This window comes from Sarcophilus harrisii, chromosome 3, assembly GCF_902635505.1.
Source record: "Sarcophilus harrisii chromosome 3, mSarHar1.11, whole genome shotgun sequence".
In the NCBI taxonomy this organism is placed as follows: domain Eukaryota; kingdom Metazoa; phylum Chordata; class Mammalia; order Dasyuromorphia; family Dasyuridae; genus Sarcophilus; species Sarcophilus harrisii.
This window is the reverse complement of record NC_045428.1, coordinates 559,219,490-559,241,077: the sequence shown is the minus strand read 5'-3', so window position 1 is coordinate 559,241,077 and position 21,588 is coordinate 559,219,490. Positions and strand designations below refer to the sequence as shown.

General features: G+C 41.1%; 1 protein-coding gene across 1 annotated transcript; it reads right to left on the bottom strand.

Annotated features, from left to right (window-relative positions):
- Window positions 1-226: 226 nt before the first annotated feature.
- On the bottom strand, window positions 227-17,145 carry LOC100919759 (alpha-L-fucosidase 1). Its single transcript, XM_031962608.1, has 8 exons — window positions 16,702-17,145; window positions 9,962-10,096; window positions 8,037-8,174; window positions 6,516-6,621; window positions 4,655-4,855; window positions 3,972-4,162; window positions 2,137-2,236; window positions 227-1,379 (listed from the first exon to the last, which is right to left on the bottom strand). Exons 1-8 carry the CDS (start codon window positions 17,061-17,063, stop codon window positions 1,239-1,241), a joined length of 1,374 nt encoding a protein of 457 aa, XP_031818468.1. The 5' UTR covers window positions 17,064-17,145; the 3' UTR covers window positions 227-1,238.
- Between the last annotated feature and the right edge of the window lie 4,443 nt (window positions 17,146-21,588).

Below are 21,588 nucleotides of genomic sequence, written 5' to 3'. Positions count from 1 at the left end.
TGAGGCTCAGAGCAGTCACCTGCCTTGCCCAAGGTTCCCACATGAGTTAAGTGGCAGAAGCAGCATGTGGACCCAATGCTCCTGCCTCCTAATGGGTCATTTTTTACTGTCAACATCAGGATTCTAATTTTACTATTGAGTTTGGGAGACACACTGAAGATCTCTTGTACAGAGTGATTTCTGAAAAGGCAGATATGGGCCTGCTGGGCAGAACGAACAACACAACATCCTTTTTAAATGAAAAAGTTTATTTTTTCAGTTGTTAAAACATTCACATACAAAGAGGCACAGGATAGAAACCTAAAATTGTATCATTTGTTCCTTAATTGCACATTTTGAAATGGAATTTAACCACAAGTGACACAAGTTCCATTTATAACATTTCAGATTAGAATGCAAACAAAAGCAAACCATCCATCTTATGGGTGTCACCAAGCGTCCTTTCCCATTGTCCTCCCTACTTCAAGGCATCAAGTATCCCTCTAAATTTGTTCTATGGGTCTGTCAGGATGGAGAAGCAAGAACCAGAGACCATCCTGCTCTAGTCCTCTACGTGGGCAAATTTGGTCTTTGACACAGCACTGGTTCTACAGAGAGGGACAGTCCCCAGCACCCACAGGGCCACTCTCCTGACACAGCTGCACATCTTGGGATGGAGCTGCCAACCAGCTCCATTTCCATCCATTGTTTAGAATTACACCTGGGGCTCTCTAATGCTGCCATCATTGGGGGTTGCTGTAAGTCTAAGAAGTAAAGCTGGGACAGAATGGATGCTGTTCCCCTCTTGGTGAGAGGTGCTGCTGAATTCACAAACTCCTGGAGTGTCCAACATGGCCCTCTAGATAAACCCCTGCTCATTCGGTGCTACGTTTTACTGGGATCTCCACTTCTTCAGAATCCTACCTCCCCTTGAGGAAGTTTCTTTAACTAGGACACAGAGAAGGGGAGAGGGACGAGGAAAAAGAAGAAATGCTCCCCTAAATAATTTGGAGGTAACCACGTGTGTAAGGATGGGGATGAGATCTCCCTCCTGAAAGGCCTTTCTTTCATGAAGGAAGTTCAGGCTTATAAATGAGAGGTACCTATTGGAAACATTGTCCTTTGATTAAGATGGATCAGAAAATGCCACCTTGGGCAAAGGAAGAGTGCAATTAATTTATTGCAATGATCAGATCTTAGAAGCAAAACTCAAAATAGTAAAAAAGTCTTGGGCACTGGTGTGGCGTGGGCACAATGGCTCACTTGACTTCCTCTAGTTTGAGGGTCCAAACTTTCATCTTTAGAATATCTGGAGACAGCTGGGGCAGGTAAACCAAGAGGCCTTGATCCACCGAGGCTTGAGACCACTTCAGAAACCCTGGGACACCCAGCATGCTCACCTAGAAATAAAGGGAAAGACAAGACAAGCCATGACTTTATATGTGACTGGCTCTAAGGCTCTGAAACAGCAGCAAGGGATGTTTGACATGATCTGGTCCATTCTCCTTCTCAGACAGGTAAGGAGAGTGAGCCTCTGAAAGGGGCAGTCATCTGCCTACAGGCTGCACGGGAAATTCATGGCTGATTCAAGAATTAAAATCATCTACACACAAGAGTGTGCTAACTAAAAAGATAATAGCTACAAGTGATGTTATCTCGCTTAATCCTCAGAACAATCTTGAGAAAATGCTGTATTATCCCATTTTTCACAAGAGGAAACTGAGGCTGACAGAGGGTTAGGGATTTGCCCAGGCTTACACAGTCATGAAGTGCGCAAGGCAGGATTCATACACAGGTCACTCTGACTCATAAGTCTGACTCTCCACCTATTTCACCATGTAGGAGCCTCCTAGGGGGAAGAATTCTTTCCATCCCAGCAAACTAAGAACCATAATGGGAACTAGGAGAAAATCCTAGGAAATAGGAGAAAATTTCAGGGAAGGGGCCCTAGAGCAGTGGTGTCAGACTTAAACTGATCTCTGGGGGCTGCATAGTGATTTAGAAAACCACAAACATAGATTATCTTTGTTGTACTGTCTTTTTATTCACTGCAGGCAGCCCCATGAATCTGACAGCTTTGCTCCACAGGACTTTCCAGGGTTACAAACAGTGCTAGGGCCAGAGAGCTCTTTTTACGATGCCAGTTACCCTACTTACTCTTGTAACATTTGTTGGGACGGGAGAGGTCAGCGGGAGCATTCCTTCCTGTGGCCAATCACTGTAGAAGACGTACACGACGGACTGCTTTAGGGTGAACCTGCAGAAGACAGCCAAACAGAAGCCTTTACCTTGAAACAAAACATCCACAAAGCACAGAATGACTTCTCAAAAGTCCATTCCCATGGCTGAGTCCATGACTTGGACTCAGAGTTCCTGTCCCATTCTTAGAACCTGGGAAATCCTTTTGAATTAAGGAGCTGGTAACATTCTCCTTCCACTTTCCTTTTTAAATATGGCCCTTCCTTCTCAAGCAATTTACCTAGCACTTCAGCAGGTAAATATAAGGTGGACACTCTGCAAGGATTTGCTGTCACTTGACAGAACACCCTGTGATCCTAGAGAGGGAGCTGCAAAGGGTCTTCAGAGGCATTTGACAGAGGAAAGGGAAGCAGGGAGTTGGGATTTGCCAAAGGTCGCCTGGATCATAAGTTCCAGGTGGGATCTCAACCTAGGGAGTGTTGTTATTCCAGAGCCAGCATTTCATTCTGTTCCACAGCAATGAATGAGGGTACTATTTCACCCAATAATCCAATCATCTAAGGGGGGAGGGGGAAAAAACCTGCAGAAGCATGGTATAAGATCTATTTGGACAAAAGTTTTGTTTTTTTTTTTTGTAGATTAAAAACAATAAATGGGTGTGAATTGGAAGAGGGAAAGATGGGGAGTCAGATGGGAATTCAAGGCCCCTTTGAGTCTCAGTTTCTTCATTCTGAAAATGGGGATGATTCTATTTTTATTATCCATCCATCCTGTAGAAGGGCAAGAGATTAAAGCATGGTGTAAGTGTCAGAGATCATTGTCATCTTTCCAACTCTACTCCCACGTTCTCCTCCATAAATTGCCTTGAACACTTGTCTCCTCATGGGAAAAGAGCAGCTGAAAGCAGAGTTCCCAGACCAAGGGCACCTCATCTCATCCAGTTAGAGAAGGCCAAGAATAGCTCTGGGTTCACAATTTCCCCTTGAGCCAAAGACATGAAATGCTCTCCAAAAGCTTAATGTGACTGGAAGTGATGAAGGTCTTGGGACTTTTAGACTGGAGATTAATGGAGCCTTGGAGACTGTTTAAGTCACTTGCCTCCGTCCTCTCTCCAACTCCTCTTCCTCCTCTTAATACAGTTTTTGTAGAGTTAGGGCAAAGCTGACCTCAAATCTCCAGATCTCTTGACTTTCAGTCTGGCGTACTCTTCCTCCACATCACCCTGCCTCTGACATATATCTCTAGGACTACAGTCCCTGGCTGGGGTTGTCACTCACCTAGGACAAATTTGATCAACGTGTACGTTAGAACAGGGGTTCTGAACCTGGGGTCCAGATACCTCTGTGGAATGACTGCAAGGGATGTGGAAACTCACAGGAATAAAATGCATGCTTATGATAACATAATTGGATTCCTATGTAATCCCTGGTATCTTGTTATGCATTTAATAAAATGCATATTAAAATACGCATTGATATATATTTTCTGCACTGTTCTTGGAAGGGGTCCATAGATTTCACTGGATGGCCAAAATTGTCCACAGCACAAAGATGACTAAGGGTCTCCGAGCAGAGTCAATGACCACTATTTGCTGAATCTCCAGACAGAAGGGTTTAACCTAAGGAAAATCAGAAGACTTCTGCAGATTGCTAGGCTCAACATACAAGGAAACACAGATGGGCTCTGCTGGACATGTGGTATATAGTAAGCCACATTTAGATACAACAGAAATCCTCATGTGGGATGAGACAAGAAAATCTAGAGACCTCCAAATGCAGAGGAAGGCAACTTACCACATGGGAATGGTGGTGTTCTCCATTTGTACCCTCCATGGCTTAGAAGCATAGATCCCCTCCCCATTGATGCTCAGCCAGCTCCCCAAAGAAAGAAGCTTTTCTTGGAAGATGGGAGGAATAATCCCATCTTTTGTTGGCCCAACATTGAGCAGATAGTTGCCTCCAAAGCTTACAACAAAAACTAGTTCCTGGAAAGAAGAAAGAAAGAAATAATCAAGTGCTTTCACCTATTAAATAGCAGTAAATAATGAATATACTTATTCATTAATAAGTATGAATTATATGAATTCATTATATAATGAATTCATTAATAAGTAAGAATGAATATAAAGATAAACAAAAGGATTTAGAAAGGAGGGCACAGGGATCGGGAAAGGTTCCATGGAGAAGATGGTATTAGAGCTGGGAAAGAAGATTCTTAGAACACCAAATTTCTGAGTAGGAATACAAAATTTCAGAGTTGGAACAAAGAATTTCAGAGCAAGAAGAGTCCTTAAAACTCGCAATCTCAGAGGTAGGCTGAATACTCTTTCAACAGAGAATGTCAGACACTTCAGGGATGAGCTAGTCCAGTCTTCTAAGTGTACACATGAGAAAGCAAACCTATAGAACAGATCCTGTAGCTACATTCTCCCTCTCTCCACTCTGGTTTAGGAGACCAAAACTAAAGCAGATCTTACCTGGATGATTTCCAAATCAGTCATAACATCACTGCTGTCCATGTCTCGCCGATACCCCCAGGATTTTTTATCAAGGGCGGTACACATCTCCCACTTGCGTTTTGGGATAGTTGTTGGCCTGTATTTGTCCTTACAGTTAATGTAGCCTCCGTGTTTACACCCAGTGTTTATGCCCCATCGATCATTAACCACAATTTGATCCTAAATAATGAGAAATAGAAGGGTTGCGTCACCATGGATGGAACCCCATGGATTCCTAAGGCTATAGAATTGTAAAAGCAAATCTACTGGGTGTTCTTAACTGATTTTGTGATTTAAGAATATATTCTGCTAAGTCAAACAAACAGACTATATTCCTTCTCTGTTTTTAATAAAACAGGGATGCACAGCCCCATTATCCTAGCTACCTTCCTCTTGGCTTATCCTTGCCCCCTTTTTTTTTAAGCCAAGTTGCCCAGAACTGAAGAGGATCCTTCCAATGGTCCTGGAGAGGACCACACAGCAGGATTATTACCTCCCTATTCTTAGGAGCTCAGATTCCATTAACATTAGGCTTGGCAGTCCAAGATCCCATTAACATTCTTTTTTTTTTTTTTTTTTTTTTTTTTTGCTCTCAAATCACATCGCTGACTTGTGTGAAACTGAGGGTCTCCTGAAATCTGCAGGTCCCCTTATATGAACCAATGCTGAGTGAAGTGAGCAAAACCAGGAGAACATCATACACAGCAAAAATAATATTGTATGATGCTCAATTATTATAGACTTAGCCCTTCTCAGCAATGCAGTGCTCCAAGAGAGTTCCAAAAAATTTGAGATGGAAAATGCCTTTAGCCTCCAGAGAGAGAACTATGGAGATTGAATGTGGAACAAAGCATAGAATTTTCACCTTTTTTTTTTGGTTTGTTTGCTTTTTCTTTCTTGTGGTTTTTTTTCTCCCCTTTTGGTCTGATTTTTCTTGTATAACATGACAAATATGGAAATATATATAACCTGTATCAGATTGCTTGCTGTGTTGGGGAGGGGGAGATGAGGGACATGGGGAAAAAAAATTATGGAACAAAAAATCTAACAAAAATGAATATTTAAAACTATGTTTACATGTATTTGGAAAAATAAAATTCTATTGAGGGGAAAAAACACAGAACAACAAAGAGATCTGTAGGTCCTTTTCTGAACAACTGTTGTTTGTTCATCCCCTTCCGCCATCCCTTCCCCATCTTACACTGGTGAAGACAACATTTTGTACCCAAGTGAAGACTTGATATTCATCTGTATTCATTTCATCTTGTTAGATTTAGTCCAGTGCTTTAGTCTTATCAAGCTCCTTTTGGATCTGGTCATCAAGTGTGTTAGCTGTCCTTCCTAGCTTTCTTCTAAACCTGTTGGAACCCATTCCATGCATGATCACATATACCATCTTATATTATAATTGTCTGCATGCAATTTATTTTCTTATTACACTACCTTATCAATAGAGTATGCATATAGTAGGCACTGCATAAATCATCACTGGCTTTAATGAAATTTATATTATTAGTTCTTGGCACAACCAGTGATCCTGCCCCAGACTTAAAGAGGGCTATTCTGTGTATCACTTGAGACTCCATGTTAGGGAACAATTCTTTTCAACATTGCCAAGTACAGTGTAAATGTACAGGAACTTGAATTTCTTACTCTTCCTCCAGTCCCACAAAACATCCCATAGTAGCATGCTACATCCTGCCTTTCTCCAAGTTTCCTTAGTTCCCCATCCAGAATTTTTTTCTCTCCTGACCAGTCATGGAGGAGAAGGAAGGATACGGTTGGTTCCAGGCCCTAGCTCACTCAACCTTCTGCTGTCACCACCAGTCATTACACCCACCTTCACAGGGCTGTCATTGTACAGCCAGGCGAGGAACTCTGTGGAATTCCAGTAAGTGTCAGGGGCTTCCCATTCTCCATCAGACCAGATCAGGTCAGGTTTATACCTGAAAGACACATGGTAGGGTAACATGCTGGAGGAGACTTTACAATCTGGAGGAGCAGTGAGGTCTAGGGGGCCTAACATTGGAATAGCAGGCAAGACACCCAGGTCCAGTTCTGACTCAAGGTCTTATGGAAAACCATGTAACCTCAGGCAAGAAATTTCACTATTTGAACCTTACTGCCCTAATCTAAAACACTGGGACTAGACTATTCTCCTTGCCTCACAGGGTTAAAACCATAGATGTTAAACATGGCCCTTGTGGAGCAGCAATATGGAGCAGTGATCAGAAAGTTCCCTTGGAGTCAGGAAGATCTGGGTTCAAGTCCTGACCCTGGACCAAACTGGCTATGTGGACTTGTTCAGCTGCTTCAACTCTGAGGATTCTGACACTCTCTAAGATGTGATCTGTCTTGGGAAACAAGCTTTTCCCTGACAGATTCATACACCAATGGAATCATATACTTGTCAAAATAAGAGTGTGTGTGTGTGTGTGTGTGTGTGTATGTGTGCACACTTTGAAACCACAGAATGCTACTTCCTGAACCCATTTCCATTATAGTGTTAGCTGGCTTACTTTAGCCCTTCACTTTAGTTTATAATCCATTGCTCCCTTGAAGGTATAGGAGGACCTTGACTTTATCTCTTAATAAGGTGGTACTTGGAACTCAGTGGACTATTGCCTAAGAATATATTTTTCAGGCCTAGAGAGACTTACACGAACTGATGCTGAGTGAAATGAGCAGGACCAGGAGATCATTATATACTTCAACAACAATACTGTATGATGACCAGTTCTGATGGACCTGGCCATCCTCAGCAACGAGATCAACCAAATCATTTCCAATGGAGCAGTAATGAACTGAACCAGCTATGCCCAGAGAAAGAACTCTGGGAGATGACTAAAAACCATTACATTGAATTCCCAATCCCTATATTTATGCCCACCTGCATTTTTGATTTCCTTCACAAGCTAATTGTACAATATTTCAGAGTCTGATTCTTTTTGTACAGCAAAATAACGTTTTGGTCATGTATACTTATTGTGTATCTAAGTTATATTTTAATATGTTTAACATCTACTGGTCATCCTGCCATTTAGGGGAGGGGTAGAGGGGTAAGAGGTGAAAAATTGGAACAAGAGGTTTGGCAATTGTTAATGCTGTAAAGTTACCCATGCATATATCCTGTAAATAAAAGGCTATTAAATAAAAAAAAAATATATATATATATATATATTTTTTTTCAATCAACAACAACAACAAAAACAAAAAACAACCAAAAAACCCAAAAACTGTTTGTACTCCACATTTCTTTAGCCCTATCAAGTTATAAAGTCCCACAAGATGGGAAATGTAGCATAAATGTATCAATCCAATTTTAGAGAGAATGAAAACTGAAAGTCAGAGAGGTTCTTACCTGTTCACAAGATCAACCATTTCTGGCAGGATCTTGGTCTGGACAAAATTCTGAGTTGTGAAGTTATTTTCCTTGTCAAGTATATATAAGGGATTAAACCACTCAAGGAGTGAGTGGTACAATCCATAACGGATATTCCTAAAAAGACAAAATAGAAAACAAAAATTATCTCATGACTAATTTTTAAAAATAAAAATAGCAAGACCTAATATTACATAGTGTGGAACTCACAAATTGGGGATTAGAATAGAAAATAAATTTCAATTTTTTTTCAGTGACCAAATATTTGCTATAATGAGTTTCACTGCAGGAATTCAATTCATCAGTAACAAATACTTATAGAATTAATTTCAAGAGTTTTAAGATGTCACCAAAGAAATAGAGGTATCAAAATACCACTAGAAAATACCATTAGTAGCAATATTTGCCCCCTCAGTATAAAAGCCCTGTGTTCTGGAAGTAAATTTGAACAGCAAGTTTACCAAGACACATATTTTTTCCAATCTGTAAAACATCTGCATTCCTAGTCTTTCTTTCCTTTCCAGCTAAGGCTCTCATTCTAGTGCTTTCTATACTTTAAGAAATTTCATTTACAAATGATTTTCATCAGTTAAAAAGGGTGTCCATCTTGAAAAACCTAGAGTTTATGGTCCTTGCCCTCTATTAAGTTTAAATTTTGTTGTGTTCAATAATGTGGAGTTTTCTTAGCAAAGATACTGAAATAACAGTAATTATTAAAATAATATTAAGACCATATCACCCCACTCCACCCCCAAAAGAGAGGGGAAGGAAGTCTAAGTGCCTCTCTTTTGGGGGTGGAGTGGGGTGATATGGTCCCATGATGTCAAAACTATTTTCATAATAACAATAAGATATTTTAATTTTTATTTTAATAACTACTGTTAGATAAAACTCACGAATAAGATAAAATAATCCACATAAACAAAAACTCTTTTTTTGGGGGGGGATCATTTTTAAGAGTATAAAGTGGTCCTGAAACCCCAGTGTGTTATGTTACACCCAGATCTTAAGTTGGGTGTTGCTAATGCTGCTAGGAACAGTTACTCAAACTCAGAAGGATGAAGTCCTATTCCCACCATCAACTCAAATTCTAATTTTTCTTTAGTTCAGGAGAAAGAGAAAGATGAGAAGTATTAGGAATGGGGTGGTATATTATGGCAAAACTTAGGGAAGAACACATGAATGGATGGGCTAATGATGAGAGATAGCCTGATCAGAATCAAAGAACTGAATACTTGAGCAACTTTTTAATCCAAGCCATTCAGGACAAGAAACTCCACTATTACATAGCTAACAAGTGGTCAGTTGGATTTTGATGAAAGACCTTTGAGGAGCAGTCACCCATCTTGTAGAAGGCAACCGATTCCATTTAAGACTGCATTAACTGTATTGGTCACCATTTCACACTGCTGATGTCAAGTGAGCATTATTTACTGTTCAGTCATTTCAGAAATGTCTGACTCTTTGTGACCCCATTTATGGTTTTCTTGGCAAAGATCTGGAGTGGGTTGCCATTTCCTTCTCCAGCTCATTCTACAGATGAGGAACCTGAGGTAAAGAGGGATAAGTGATTTGCTCTGGGTCACACAGCTAGGGAGTGTCTGAAGTCACCTCTGAATTCAGGAAGAAATGACTTTAGACCTGGCTCCAGACTATCCACTGTATCACCTAGCTGCCAGTCTACTAAATGCCCAAATCTTTTTCAGAACTATTGAGAACCATGCCTCTATAAACATGTCCTCAAAAGTAGGATCTGAGAAGCCTTCAATAAATGCTCAGTGATAAGGAGACCATTCCACAGTTATCTGGGAAAGCCAAGGGGAGGGGCCAAGCTGAGGAGATCTGCAAGTGATTAAATGCCAGCAAAGGGGAGTCCAAGGGTAATAAACATCAAACACACTTACTTCTGTTGGAGGAAAGCTCCCAATTCACCCACTAGATCTCGGTGTGGCCCTATATCCATAGAATTCCAGTTCCAAGATGTACTGCTGGGCCAGAGCGTATAGCCTTCATGATGTTTGCTGGTCAGGACCACGTACCTGTGGAAATTGAAGTTACACTGTCAATGCTGTCTTCTTGTTCTGATTCTGACATATTTCCCCATCTGTGTACATATTGCCTTGGTGAAATGTAAACTTTTTGAAGGAGGGAGCTATTTTTGGTTTATATCTCCAAGGCCTGGCACACAGAAGGTGCTTAATAAATGCTTAGTAAATTAAATGTAAATAAAAGAAGAGGCCATCAATAATTTCTGTTTCTAGGTCTCCTTTTCTGCATGTCAATAAAGTTGTCTCCCCCAGTCACTTAAGTAGCTGCCCTTCTGAGATGGCCTGACAAGCTTTGTTAATATCCATGTGTGTGTGTTACTGTTAAACTGATTTGCTTGGAGTATGTCCCTCAGCTTACTTCTATTAAAGTAACAGGAGATAGAATTGAGTGTTCACCAGCTCTTCCTTTCTCCCCACAATTGCCACCTCTTCTTTTTAACATTTTATCTACACTTGAAAAGACAGAGGAGTGGAGAGTTGGCAGTTCCTGTTTTTCTCAGTAGAAAAGAGAATGTGGGAGGGCAATATGGTAAGCTGGGAAGAACTCTGGACATCAGCTGTTCATTCTGGGCGTAGCTGTCATTAAATCTGATTTTGGACAAGTTTTTAAATAAATTTGACAAATGTATTTCAGTAACAGGTCTACTTTACAATATTATTTTATGTATCTAAAAAAGGTTAGTGTGAGAAATTCATAAGCCTTATCAGACTACCAAAGGGTCCAGAATGCAAAAAAGGTAAAAAACAAAAAACAAACAAAAAAAAAACCCTCTTTAAACCTATGTGCAATTGACAACAGTTGATATATAAATTGATTTAAAGCTTCAAAATACTACTTTGTAGATCTTTCCATGAATACTATTAGATGATATTCCCATTTCACAGTACAGATGAAGAAACTAAGGCACAAAAACAATGACTTGGTGAAATACATAGAACTTAAGTAATACTAGAACCTAGGTCTGAGACAGCCCCCTCTACTCCCAACCCTGACTCCCCAGTCCCACATTTTATCTATCAGGTCATATTGTCTCTCAGGAGAAGAGGAGAGGAAGAGTAGAAAAATATTTGGATACCTGGGTACAAATATCAGAGTTGGAACTTTGAGAAAGCCATTTAACTCCTATAGGCCTCTGTTTTTTCATCCCTTTTTAAAAAACTAAAGCTGTTTATTTTCAAAACACATGCATAGATAATTTTCAACATTCACTTGCAAAACCTTATGTTCCCAGCTATACCCAAGGAAAGAACTCTGGGAGATGACTATGAACCAACCACTCTATAGAATTCCCCATCTCTCTATTTTTGTCCACCTGCATTTTTGATTTCCTTCACATGCTAATTGTACAATATTTCAAAGTCCGACTTTTTATACAGCAAAATAACTGTTTGGACATGTATACACATATTGTATTTAATTTATACTTTAACATATTTAACATGTATTGGTCAACCTGCCATCTGGGGGAAGGGGTGGGGGGAAGAAGGGAAAAAGTTGGAACAAAAGGATTTGCAACTGTCAATGCTGAAAAATTACCTATACATGTATCTTGTAAATAAAAAGCTATAATAAAAAAAGAAAAAATGAAAAGAAAAAAAAAATCAGCATTATATTTTTCTTCAACTAATAAAGGATATTTGTTATCTGGTTTCAAAAAAAAAACCCCCCAAAAACCAACCTTATGTTCCGAATTTTTTCCTCCCTTCCCCCCAGAGGGCAAACAATCAATATATGTTAAATATATGCAGTTTTTCTATACATATTTCCACACTTACTGTGCTGCATAAGAAAAATCAGATCAAAAAGGAAAAAAAATGAGAAAGAAAACAAAAAGTAAGCAAACTACAACAAAAAAGGTTTAAATATTATGTTGTGATCCACACTCAGTGTCCACAGTCCTCTCTCTAGATGTAGATGGCTCTCTCCATCACAAGACCATTGGAAGTAGGCCTGTTTTTTCATCTCTTAGGTGCCAAGGTTAGGACCCATCTAAAACATCACAGAATTCCATTACGATGGCTTCCAGATCCCAAACTAGTTTGCATGTGTGATCACCAAAATCATTTTAAGTGGTCTGAGAAAAGCTAGGAACTTCTTATAGGAATTCTACCAAGATGAGAACATGCAAATGATGCTGTTACCTGAGAAATACCTATACAAATAGATTTCTGTCTTTGAAAGATTATGATTTTTTTTTCATATTCCAAGGAGGCATAGTGTGTTCAAAAAAGTACTGAATGGGAAATTGGGAGAAATGGGTTCTAATCCCATTTTTCTGCAAGGAGTAGGAAGAGGAGGTGAGAGGTATAGTAAAGGACTAGATAGAAAGCAAGTCCAGCCTTCCACACTGATGGCTTTTTGTAGGTGCTTAATACATGTTTTTACTTGACAAACAGGCTGACATAACCTTGTAAATATCCACAGTTAATTATTTGCCAGGTGGAAGGGACACAAGAGGCCACCTAATCCCATTTGCATGGAGGGGATTCTCTTTTTCCCCTACTTTTTAAAAATTTTATTTTTCCAAATACATGTAATGACAGTTTTCAATATTCATTTTGGTAAGACTTTGTGTTCCAAATATTTTCCCTCCTTCCCTTAGCTCCTCCTCCCAGATAGAAAGCAATCTGATATAGCTTAAATATATACAATCCTTTTAGACAAGCTTCATATTTGTCATGTTGTGCAAGAAAATCAGACCACAAGGGAGAAAGCCACAAGAAAGAAAAACATACAAAAAAGTGAAAATGCTTCAATCCCTATTCATTCTCCATAGTTCTCCTCTCTCTGCATTTGATTGGTATTTTCCATTCCAAGTCTATTAGTTGGAGTTCTTAATCTGAGGTGCCTGGATTTTAAAAAGATGATAATTTCATTCTAATAAAGTTTCCTTCTAATTCTATGGATTTTATAGTCTGTCTTTAAATACATTCTGAGAAAGGATCTACAGGCTTTCCCAGATTGCCAAAAAGGTCCACAACAAAAAAGTTTTAAGAATCCTCCTCAGTCATTTTTTTGTATCCTTAGTATAACCAGCTTCAGATTAGAGACTTCCAAGAACAGGGAACCTACCAATGGGGTGGCCCATTACTTGTCTGCACAGTTATGAATCAACAGGAGGTCATTTTCCTAGTGTTAAGCATAAATGGGTTCCTTTGCAACTTCTGCCCTCCTAGAGTTGGGTCTTGGGACAAACCAAAGAAGTCTGATCCACATCCTACCCCATCACATAATTCAGCAGATCCATCTGCCCCAGTGTCCTCTCCTTCTCTTCTCCAGCTGAACATGCCCAAGTCAGCTCTTTCAACTAATCCACATATGGGATGAGCTCAAAGCCTTGTACTCTCCTGGCTGCCTTCATTAACACTTTCAGTTTCTACACATCCAATGTGAACTTTACAGCAATCTTAAGGTAGGTTCTATTAATATCCCATTCTACAGCATAGCAAACTAGAGTTCAGAGACTGAGTGACTTGCTGGCTTTCTGACCTTAGATAAGTTACTTTTCTGACAGTCAATAAACATTTAAGTACCTATTATGTGTCAGGCACATTAAGTTAAGCATTAAGAATACAAAAAAGAGCAAAAGACACCCTGCCATTTAGGAGCTTATAGTCTTACGGAGAAGACAACATGGAAATAACTGTACGACTACAGATAGGATATCTAGGAGTTAATCACAGAGGAAGGTGCTATCATGATTCAGAGGGAACCAGAACAGGCTGCTCAAGGTTCTTCTTGGATCACAAGATGGGCTTGGCTAAGATCCCCTGTGGCTTCCATGACTCTGTAACTCAAAGATATGGACAGCATCAACTTCTGCTACTGGAAAGAAAATGTCCAGTTTTCCCGGGCTCAGCTTTCTTGTGCAGAAGCGAAGCCCTCATTCTTCTTTGGCAAAGGAACAAAGAACTGGGATAAGAAGGGGAAGTGGCGCAGTATTGAGAAAGGAGGTGTCCAGATGGGCCAAAATAGAGAAGTCTGGTGGGAGTGGGGGAAGGAAGAGAAAAAAGGAGAGATGTGAAAGCAATAGTCTAGGGCGGCCAGTTTACCAAGCCCTCTACATCCATTATCTAACTAGAAACTTCAAATAACTATCAAGTGCAGGAAAACTGAGACATTGATGCATTGTTGGTGGAGTTGTGAATGGATCCAACCATTTTGAAAAGCAATTTGGAACAATGCTCAAAAAGTTATCAAACTGTGCATACCCTTTGACCCAGCAGTGTTACTACTGGGTTTATATCCCAAAGAGATATTAAAGAAGGGAAAGGGACCTGTATGTGCAAAAATGTTTGTAACAGCCATTTTTGTAGTGTCTAGTAACTGGAAATTGAATGGATGCCCATCAATTGGAGAATGGTTGGGTAAATTGTGGAATATGAATGTTATGGAACAATAGTTCTGTAAGAAATGACCAGCAGGATGAATACAGAGAGGCTTGGAGAGACTTACATGAACTGATGTTAAATGAAATGAGCAGAACCAGGAGATCATTATATACTTCAATAACAATACTATATGAGGATAAATTCTGATGGAAGTGGCTATCTTCAGCAATGAGAAGATCCAATTCAGTTCCAATTGATTAGTGATGAATAGAACCAGCTACACCCAGAGAAAGAACACTGGGAAATGAATATGGACTACTTGCATTTTTGTTTTTCTTCCCAGGTTATTTTTACCTTCTGAATCTGATTTTTCTAGTGCAACAAGAGAACTGTACAAATATGTACACATATATTGTATTTAAGATATATTTTAACATGTTTAACATGTATAAGACTGCCTGCCATCTAGGGGAGAGGGTGGAGGGAAGGGAAAAGTTGGAACAGAAGTGAGTGCAAGGAACAATGTTGAAAAATTACCCATGCATATATTCTGTCACTAAACTGCTATAATAATAATTAAAAAAAAAAAAAAAAAAACCTGTTAGGTTGATATGCACTTGAAGTATCACTTCTGGAGTGTGTAAGATGCTGTGGTTTTTTCCTCACTGGTAAAATAAGTGGGTGAAAGATTATCCAGGAACTGATTCCTTCCAGTTCTATATCTAGGAAGAGAATCTGAGGCTAAGAGGTAAACTGCTCACACAGGGACTGAAAGCCAAGATTCTTCAGCTCTCCTTATTCAGTTAAAGTACCTTTTTTATTGTTTTAATTGTCCCCAAGCTATTTTCTAACCAGATCTTAGGTGAATAATCAGAAGAAACTGGATACCGAGGAAGGAGCACCAAGGAACACTGAAACCAGCTTCTAGCTCAGCCATTTCCTAGCCTTGTCAAGGTCTGGGGCTACTCTCCTTTCTCTAACCTCAATTGCCTCATTTGTCAAATAAGGACAATGATCCTTCTTTACCATTACATGGGGTTGTTGTGGGCAACAACTCCATTTTGTGAGCTCTTCTTTTTAATGCCTATTGAAGGCGAGTTAGAGTGTAGATGTTCAGGTGTTTTCAATTGTGCCCAACTCTTTGTGACCCTCTTTGGTGTTTTCTTGGCAAAGATACTGGAGTGGTTTGTCATTTCTTTCTCCAGATCATTTTACAGATGAGGAAACTGAAGCAAACAGGGTTAAGTGACTTGCTCAGGATCACACCGCTAGTAAGCGAGGCTGGATTTGAACTCGGGAAGGTCTTCCTGATTCAGGCAAACAATCTATGCACTGTATCACCCAGTGCCCAAACAGGATCATAAAATGAATCACTTCTCACCTCTGTCCCTGATTATCTTGTAAGTCTAGTCGATCTTGTCCTCTGACTGATGTTCATTGCCCTGCTGGCCCTTACCAGGATCAGCCCGCCTCACCTGGAGCACCTCACCCCATCTATACTATTTTGGGGTTCCAAATTACACATGAGCTCCTCTATATCAGTATCCCTGGGGCAGAGCCAGAGCCCAGCAGCACCTAAGAACTGCATAAATGCTCGATGATTCAAGGTATTCATTAACTGCCACAAGCCACGCTAAAGTTACAAGGGCTGGGGATACAGAGAAAGACAAAAACAATTCCTGGCCTAAGGCGCCAATAATCTACTGAAGGGAAAGGCAACATGATACACGCACAACTTTAAGGTCCCTCAGGGGCCACTTAATCCAACCTCTCTCTCTTTTTTTAAATAGGTGAGGAAAGTAAGTCCCAGGAAGGAAGTTAAATGCCAAAGGTGACACAGGTAAACCCAACCCATTCATCTCACCGATGAGGAAAGTGAGGGAGATTAAGACTAACCATTAGTAGGTATCTACTAGGTGTGGGTGTTCACACTACCCCAGGTGCCGCGGCCCGACTCAATCTGGGTTTTCATGGCACGGATACTGGTGGTTTGCCATTTCCTTTGGCAGACGGGGAAGTGACTTGGCCACGGTCACGCAGCTAGCGCGGGTCTGGCCTGGATCCGGGAGCCGGGGCAGCAGCTTGGCTGCGGTGACACAGCCCTGGCCTCGGGAGTCGGAGAGCCGAATTCCCCTCTCGTTACGGTTACTAGCCCTCCCTGGGGCTGCTTGGGACTAAGCGCCTCTAGGGTCGGTGGCTGGGGTACCGACCACCGCTCCCCCCAGGGTGGGCGGCCCCGCGGCCCCGCCTTCCGGTTTCCTCACCTGGCCCCCGCCGCCTCGAAGAGCTCGGCCCACTTCCTGGGCTCGTAGAAGCCGGCCCGGAACTGGGGCGCGAAGTCGGCGTACGAGAAGCCCGGAGGGTAGTTCTGGCGCATGAACTCTTCGTACTTGGAGTCGCGCTGGCCCTGCCAGCTCCACCAGAACCACTCGCTGCCCCAGGCCGGCACCGAGTACACGCCCCAGTGCACGAACACGCCGAACTTGGCCTCGTCGTACCAGGAGGGCAGCGGGCGCGCGTCCAGGCTCTCCCAGTCCGGGGCGTAGCGCGGCGAGGCCGAGGCCGAGGCCGCCAGCAGGAGCAGGGCCAGCGGCAGCCGCCCGCAACCCCGCTCCGCAGCTGCCATCGCGGGACCGCGGTCAGGCCCGCTGGGCCGCCTCAGCTCCGAGCGCTAGGCCCCATCCTGGTCCGCGGGCTCCTCCTCTCCGGCGCGCTGATTGGCCATCGGGAAAGGAGGAGGCAGGGCTTACCCAGCACCCTAAACAGCGCCCCAAGGCCTTCGAGAATGCCCCTCGCGTGTTGGCGCCCCCTGGCGCCCCGGGAGGGGAAGCGGGGACGAGTCTCGTGGATGTGATGTTCGTTAACAGGGCATAGAGAACAGAGCTCTGGATTTAAGAGTGAGTCTGGACTCGAATTTCAGAGACTCTGGCCTCCCTGGGCTTCTTTTCTCCTGTGTAAATGGAGGCGGCCGGTCCATTTTCTTGGGGGCGGTCTCACCGGCGCCCGACGCCTCCCAAGAGCTTTGCCCACTGCTGGGGCAAGGAGACCCCGGCCTCGAACTAGGCCCAAGGGCGTCGTACGAGAAGCGCGGCGCATATCTGGGATGGTGCGCCGCCCGTCCCAGGGCGTCCAACCACGGCTGCGCGTCCGGGCTCCCCCACCGGGATGTACTTCGCCGAGGCCGATACCCACGCTGTCGGCAAGGACTGGGTGGCCACACGAAGTCGGTAGCAACCCAACCGGTCCGAGCCGCCGTCCCAAAGAGCTAGGGCCGTCCCGGCCCACTCGTGAACTCCGCCCCGGCCCACTCGTGAACTCCGCCCCTCTGCCCACTGATTGGTCAGTGAGATGCAACCTCAACCGCAAGGGCAGCCCTAGAGGCTCGCGAGCTCTGCCCTTCTGTCCATTGACTGGCCAATGATTTGCAGCCTCAACGGCAAGGGCAGCCCAAAGCTCCGCGGGCTCCGCCTCTACTATCCATTGATTGGCCAACGAGTTGCAGCCTCTTAATCGGCTCTTAATCCACAAGAGTCTCATTTCTCCACTTATTGGCTAGGGAAAAGAAGAAAGGGGTGGGGCTAAAACCCGCCTCCTATTTTAACTAGATTCTCTTGGGCTGGAGAAAATGGATCAAGCTTCTGGGGATAAGAGGGAAGAGGATAATTTAATATAGTTGAAAGTGGATTTTTTAAGAGTTAAAGAGTGGACTGTTAGGGACTGAGCTGATGAATTTCATTTTGGTCTTAATTCGACATTTATTATGTATCAACTTACATCCTTGCTTCCTGGTCTTTCTTCTCTTGAAAGCTACAGAAGCTTAATGATTACAAGGGATCTACCCTTAGGACGCCCACTCTTCTTTATCTTGGCTCCAACTGATCCATAATCTAATGCTAACACTCGCTAACAAAGACATTCCTTCTACATACTCAACAACTTTAACAAGTCTCTCTGTACTCTGGGAGATGACTAAGAACCATTACATTGAACTCCCAATCCCTATATTTATGCCCACCTGCATTTTTGATTTCCTTCACAAGCTAATTGTACAATATTTCAGAGTCTGATTCTTTTTGTACAGCAAAATAACGGTTTGGTCATGTATACTTATTGTGTATCTAATTTATATTTTAATATATTTAACATCTACTGGTCATCCTGCCATCTAGGGGAGGGGGTGGGGGGTAAGTGGTGAAAAATTGGAACAAGAGGTTTGGCAATTGTTAACCCTGTAAAGTTACCCATGCATATAACCTGTAAATAAAGGCTATTAAATAAAAAAAAAAAAAACCCAAAAAAACAAGTCTCTCTTTGTCTCTATCAATCTGTCTCTGTCTCTGTCTGCCTTGACTATCTGTCAGTGAGAAGGTGAACGAGTTTATTTGGCCATTTCTCTTAACAAATCACTATGCAGGTCAACAAAGTAGTGATGGGGATGGAGGACAAGAAAGGAAGGGTGTCCCCCCAGTAGGGGAGCTGAACAGCAAAAACAATTGTTGAAACTATTGACCAACATCAGTTACTTAAAAATTTGTTTTCATTTATTTATTTATTGTGAAGAACATGCAAGATTTTCTTGTGAGAACGATAGGGCTTTCATTATATTGATAATTTCTGAATTTAACAATTCAATTTTTCAATTTAACAGTCACAATTTCTTCAATTTAACAATCAATTCAAGTTCTTGGAATTTAGGAAGTTGTGGGATTTTGATGGAGATGCAGATTATGTCCTTCAGATCTAGAAAACCACAAGATGAGGGAAATAGGCATTAATAAAGTAGGTTTGTGCTCTCTCTAGTTGTCCTGCATGGAAAATATCTGCTTTAAAAAAGGCTGAGGTTAGGGAAACAGGCCTGTGGAGAAGAAGGAAATTTGTACACTTGAAGCAGCTTCCCCTTCTTTCCCTTCATTTTGGACAGGGGGAGTGATAGGCTCGAAAAAGATAATTCAGAATGAGGAATATGTCAGCCCTCAATAGCTCTTCAATCTATTATGGCTTTACAGCAGCAGCAGCAGTTTAAAAAAAAAAATCAATTTTTTCTAGGATGTTTCAAGTATACCATCATATCATCAGCAAATAGAGATAGTTTTAAAAATCACTTCTTTATTTACATTATACCTTTAATTTCTTTCTCTTTATTACTGTTGTTAGATTTATATCTAGTAATTGTGATGAGTATGTGCATTCATTGTTTTACTCCTGTATTTATGGAGAAGTCCTAGAGTATCCCCATTGCAAATAATGCTTGCTTTTGGTTTTAGATAGATGTTTTATGATATATTTTGTAATTTTTTAGTATTATATTTTTTCTAATTGTATGTAAAGGTAATTTAAAAAATCAATTCCCTTGATATTCTTGACCATTTGTTCTTCCAGATAAATTTTGTTTTTTTTTTCTAGCTCTATTAAGTAATTTTTTGGTAGTTTGATTGATATGACTCTGAATAAGTAAATTAGTTTAAACAGAATTGTCATTTTTATTATATTGGCTCAGCCTACCCATGAGCAATTAATATTTTTCCCATTGTTTAAATCTAACTTTATTTGTGCGGAAAGTGTTTTGTAATTATGTTCATATAGTTCCTGGATTTGTCTTGACAGGTAGGCTTCAAAGTATTTTCAATTGCTTCCCCTTAATTTAAGTGGAATTTCTTTATCTCTTCTTGTTGGGATTTGTTGGTTACATATAGACATACTGATGATTTATGTGGGTTTATTTTATATCCTGCAACTTTGCTAAATTTGTTAATTACTTCAAGTAGTTTTTTAGTTGATTCTCTAGAATTCTCTGAGTATGCCATCATATCATTTGTGAAAAGTGATAGTGTTGTTTTTTTCATTGCCTATTCCAATTTCTTAAATTTCTTTTTCTTCTCTTATTGCTAAAGCTAACATTTCCAGTACCATATTGAATAATAATGGTAATAATGGGCATCCTTGTTCTATCCCAATCTTATTGGAAATGTTTCTATCTTATTCCTGTTATAGATAATGCTTGCTGATGGTTTTAAATATACTACTTATTATTTTAAGGAATGCTCCATCTATTTCTTTGCTCTTTTAATGTTTTTAATAGGAATAGGTGATGTATTTTGTCAAAAGTTTTTTCAGCATCTTATTGACAATCAGAGCATTTTGTTGGTTTTGTTATTGATATGGTCAGTCATGCTGATAATTTTCCTAATACTGAACCAATTCATTACATAATCATTACAATGATCTCTTGGTTCTGCTCACTGCACTCAGCATCTGTTTATATACTCCTCAGGCCTTTCTGAAATCATCTTGCTGATAATTTCTTATAGAACAATATTCCATCACATTCATATACCATAATTTATTCAGCCATTCCCCAACTGATGGGCGTCCACTCAGTTTCCAGCTCCTTGCTACTACAGTGACCAGGGGACTAGGTCTAGTGACCTAGAACTGTGTCTTGTGACACAGTTTTAATTTGCTTTGGAAAATTACTAGCTGGTTTGCTGAATTCATCCCTTTCCTTACCCTCTCTCCCTCAAAGACATCTTGGTCTTTCTGACTTGTTTTCTGAGAAGTGACAATTTCTTTCTCTTTTTCTTGTAAAGAGGTCATCATTGTTTGAGATACCAAAGGTCAGAACATTGGTTGGGGTTTCACATAACCCTGTGCTTTGGAGCTAGTACTCCTTCTACCCCATAGATGGCCAAGGTCATAATGTTGGGTCGGATTTCCCTTACCTTATAATGGGAGATAAGCTCCTACTAACATAAGATGGAAGTGGGAAGGTGGCGGTCATGATGGGAAATAAGAAGGTGACCAGGGCCAGAACTAGTACTTTTGGCAGCCACATTTTCAAGGGCAAGACCTCCTTGCCTTTGATGAAGAGAGCAATGGTTGCCCCAGGCCTCAGTGACAAGGAATTCCCATCCAAGCACATTTTAAAAATCCCTTAGCTTCTGATCAGGGCTAAGAATAAGACTCTTGAGTCCTACACTTGTACCCTAAAGGAAAGGAATTTCTCCCTTTCACAGTATAAGCAAGACTTATATTCCCTATTAATAAGCCATCATTTCTTTTTATTAAAGTTTTTTATTTTCAAAACATATGCATGGATAATTTTTCAACATTGACCCTTACAAAATCTTGTGCTCCAAATTTTCTCCTCCTTC

Bases quoted from the DNA above. Each gene is read 5' to 3' on its own strand.
- LOC100919759 (XM_031962608.1), bottom strand. From the start codon at position 17,063: ATGGCAGCTGCGGAGCGGGGTTGCGGGCGGCTGCCGCTGGCCCTGCTC. The intron at 6,622-8,036 runs GTAAGAACCTCT...TGTGTCTTTCAG, and splicing joins ATGGTTGATCTTGTGAACAG to GTATAAACCTGACCTGATCT. The intron at 4,856-6,515 runs GTGGGTGTAATG...CTCATTATTTAG, and splicing joins ACAATGACAGCCCTGTGAAG to GATCAAATTGTGGTTAATGA.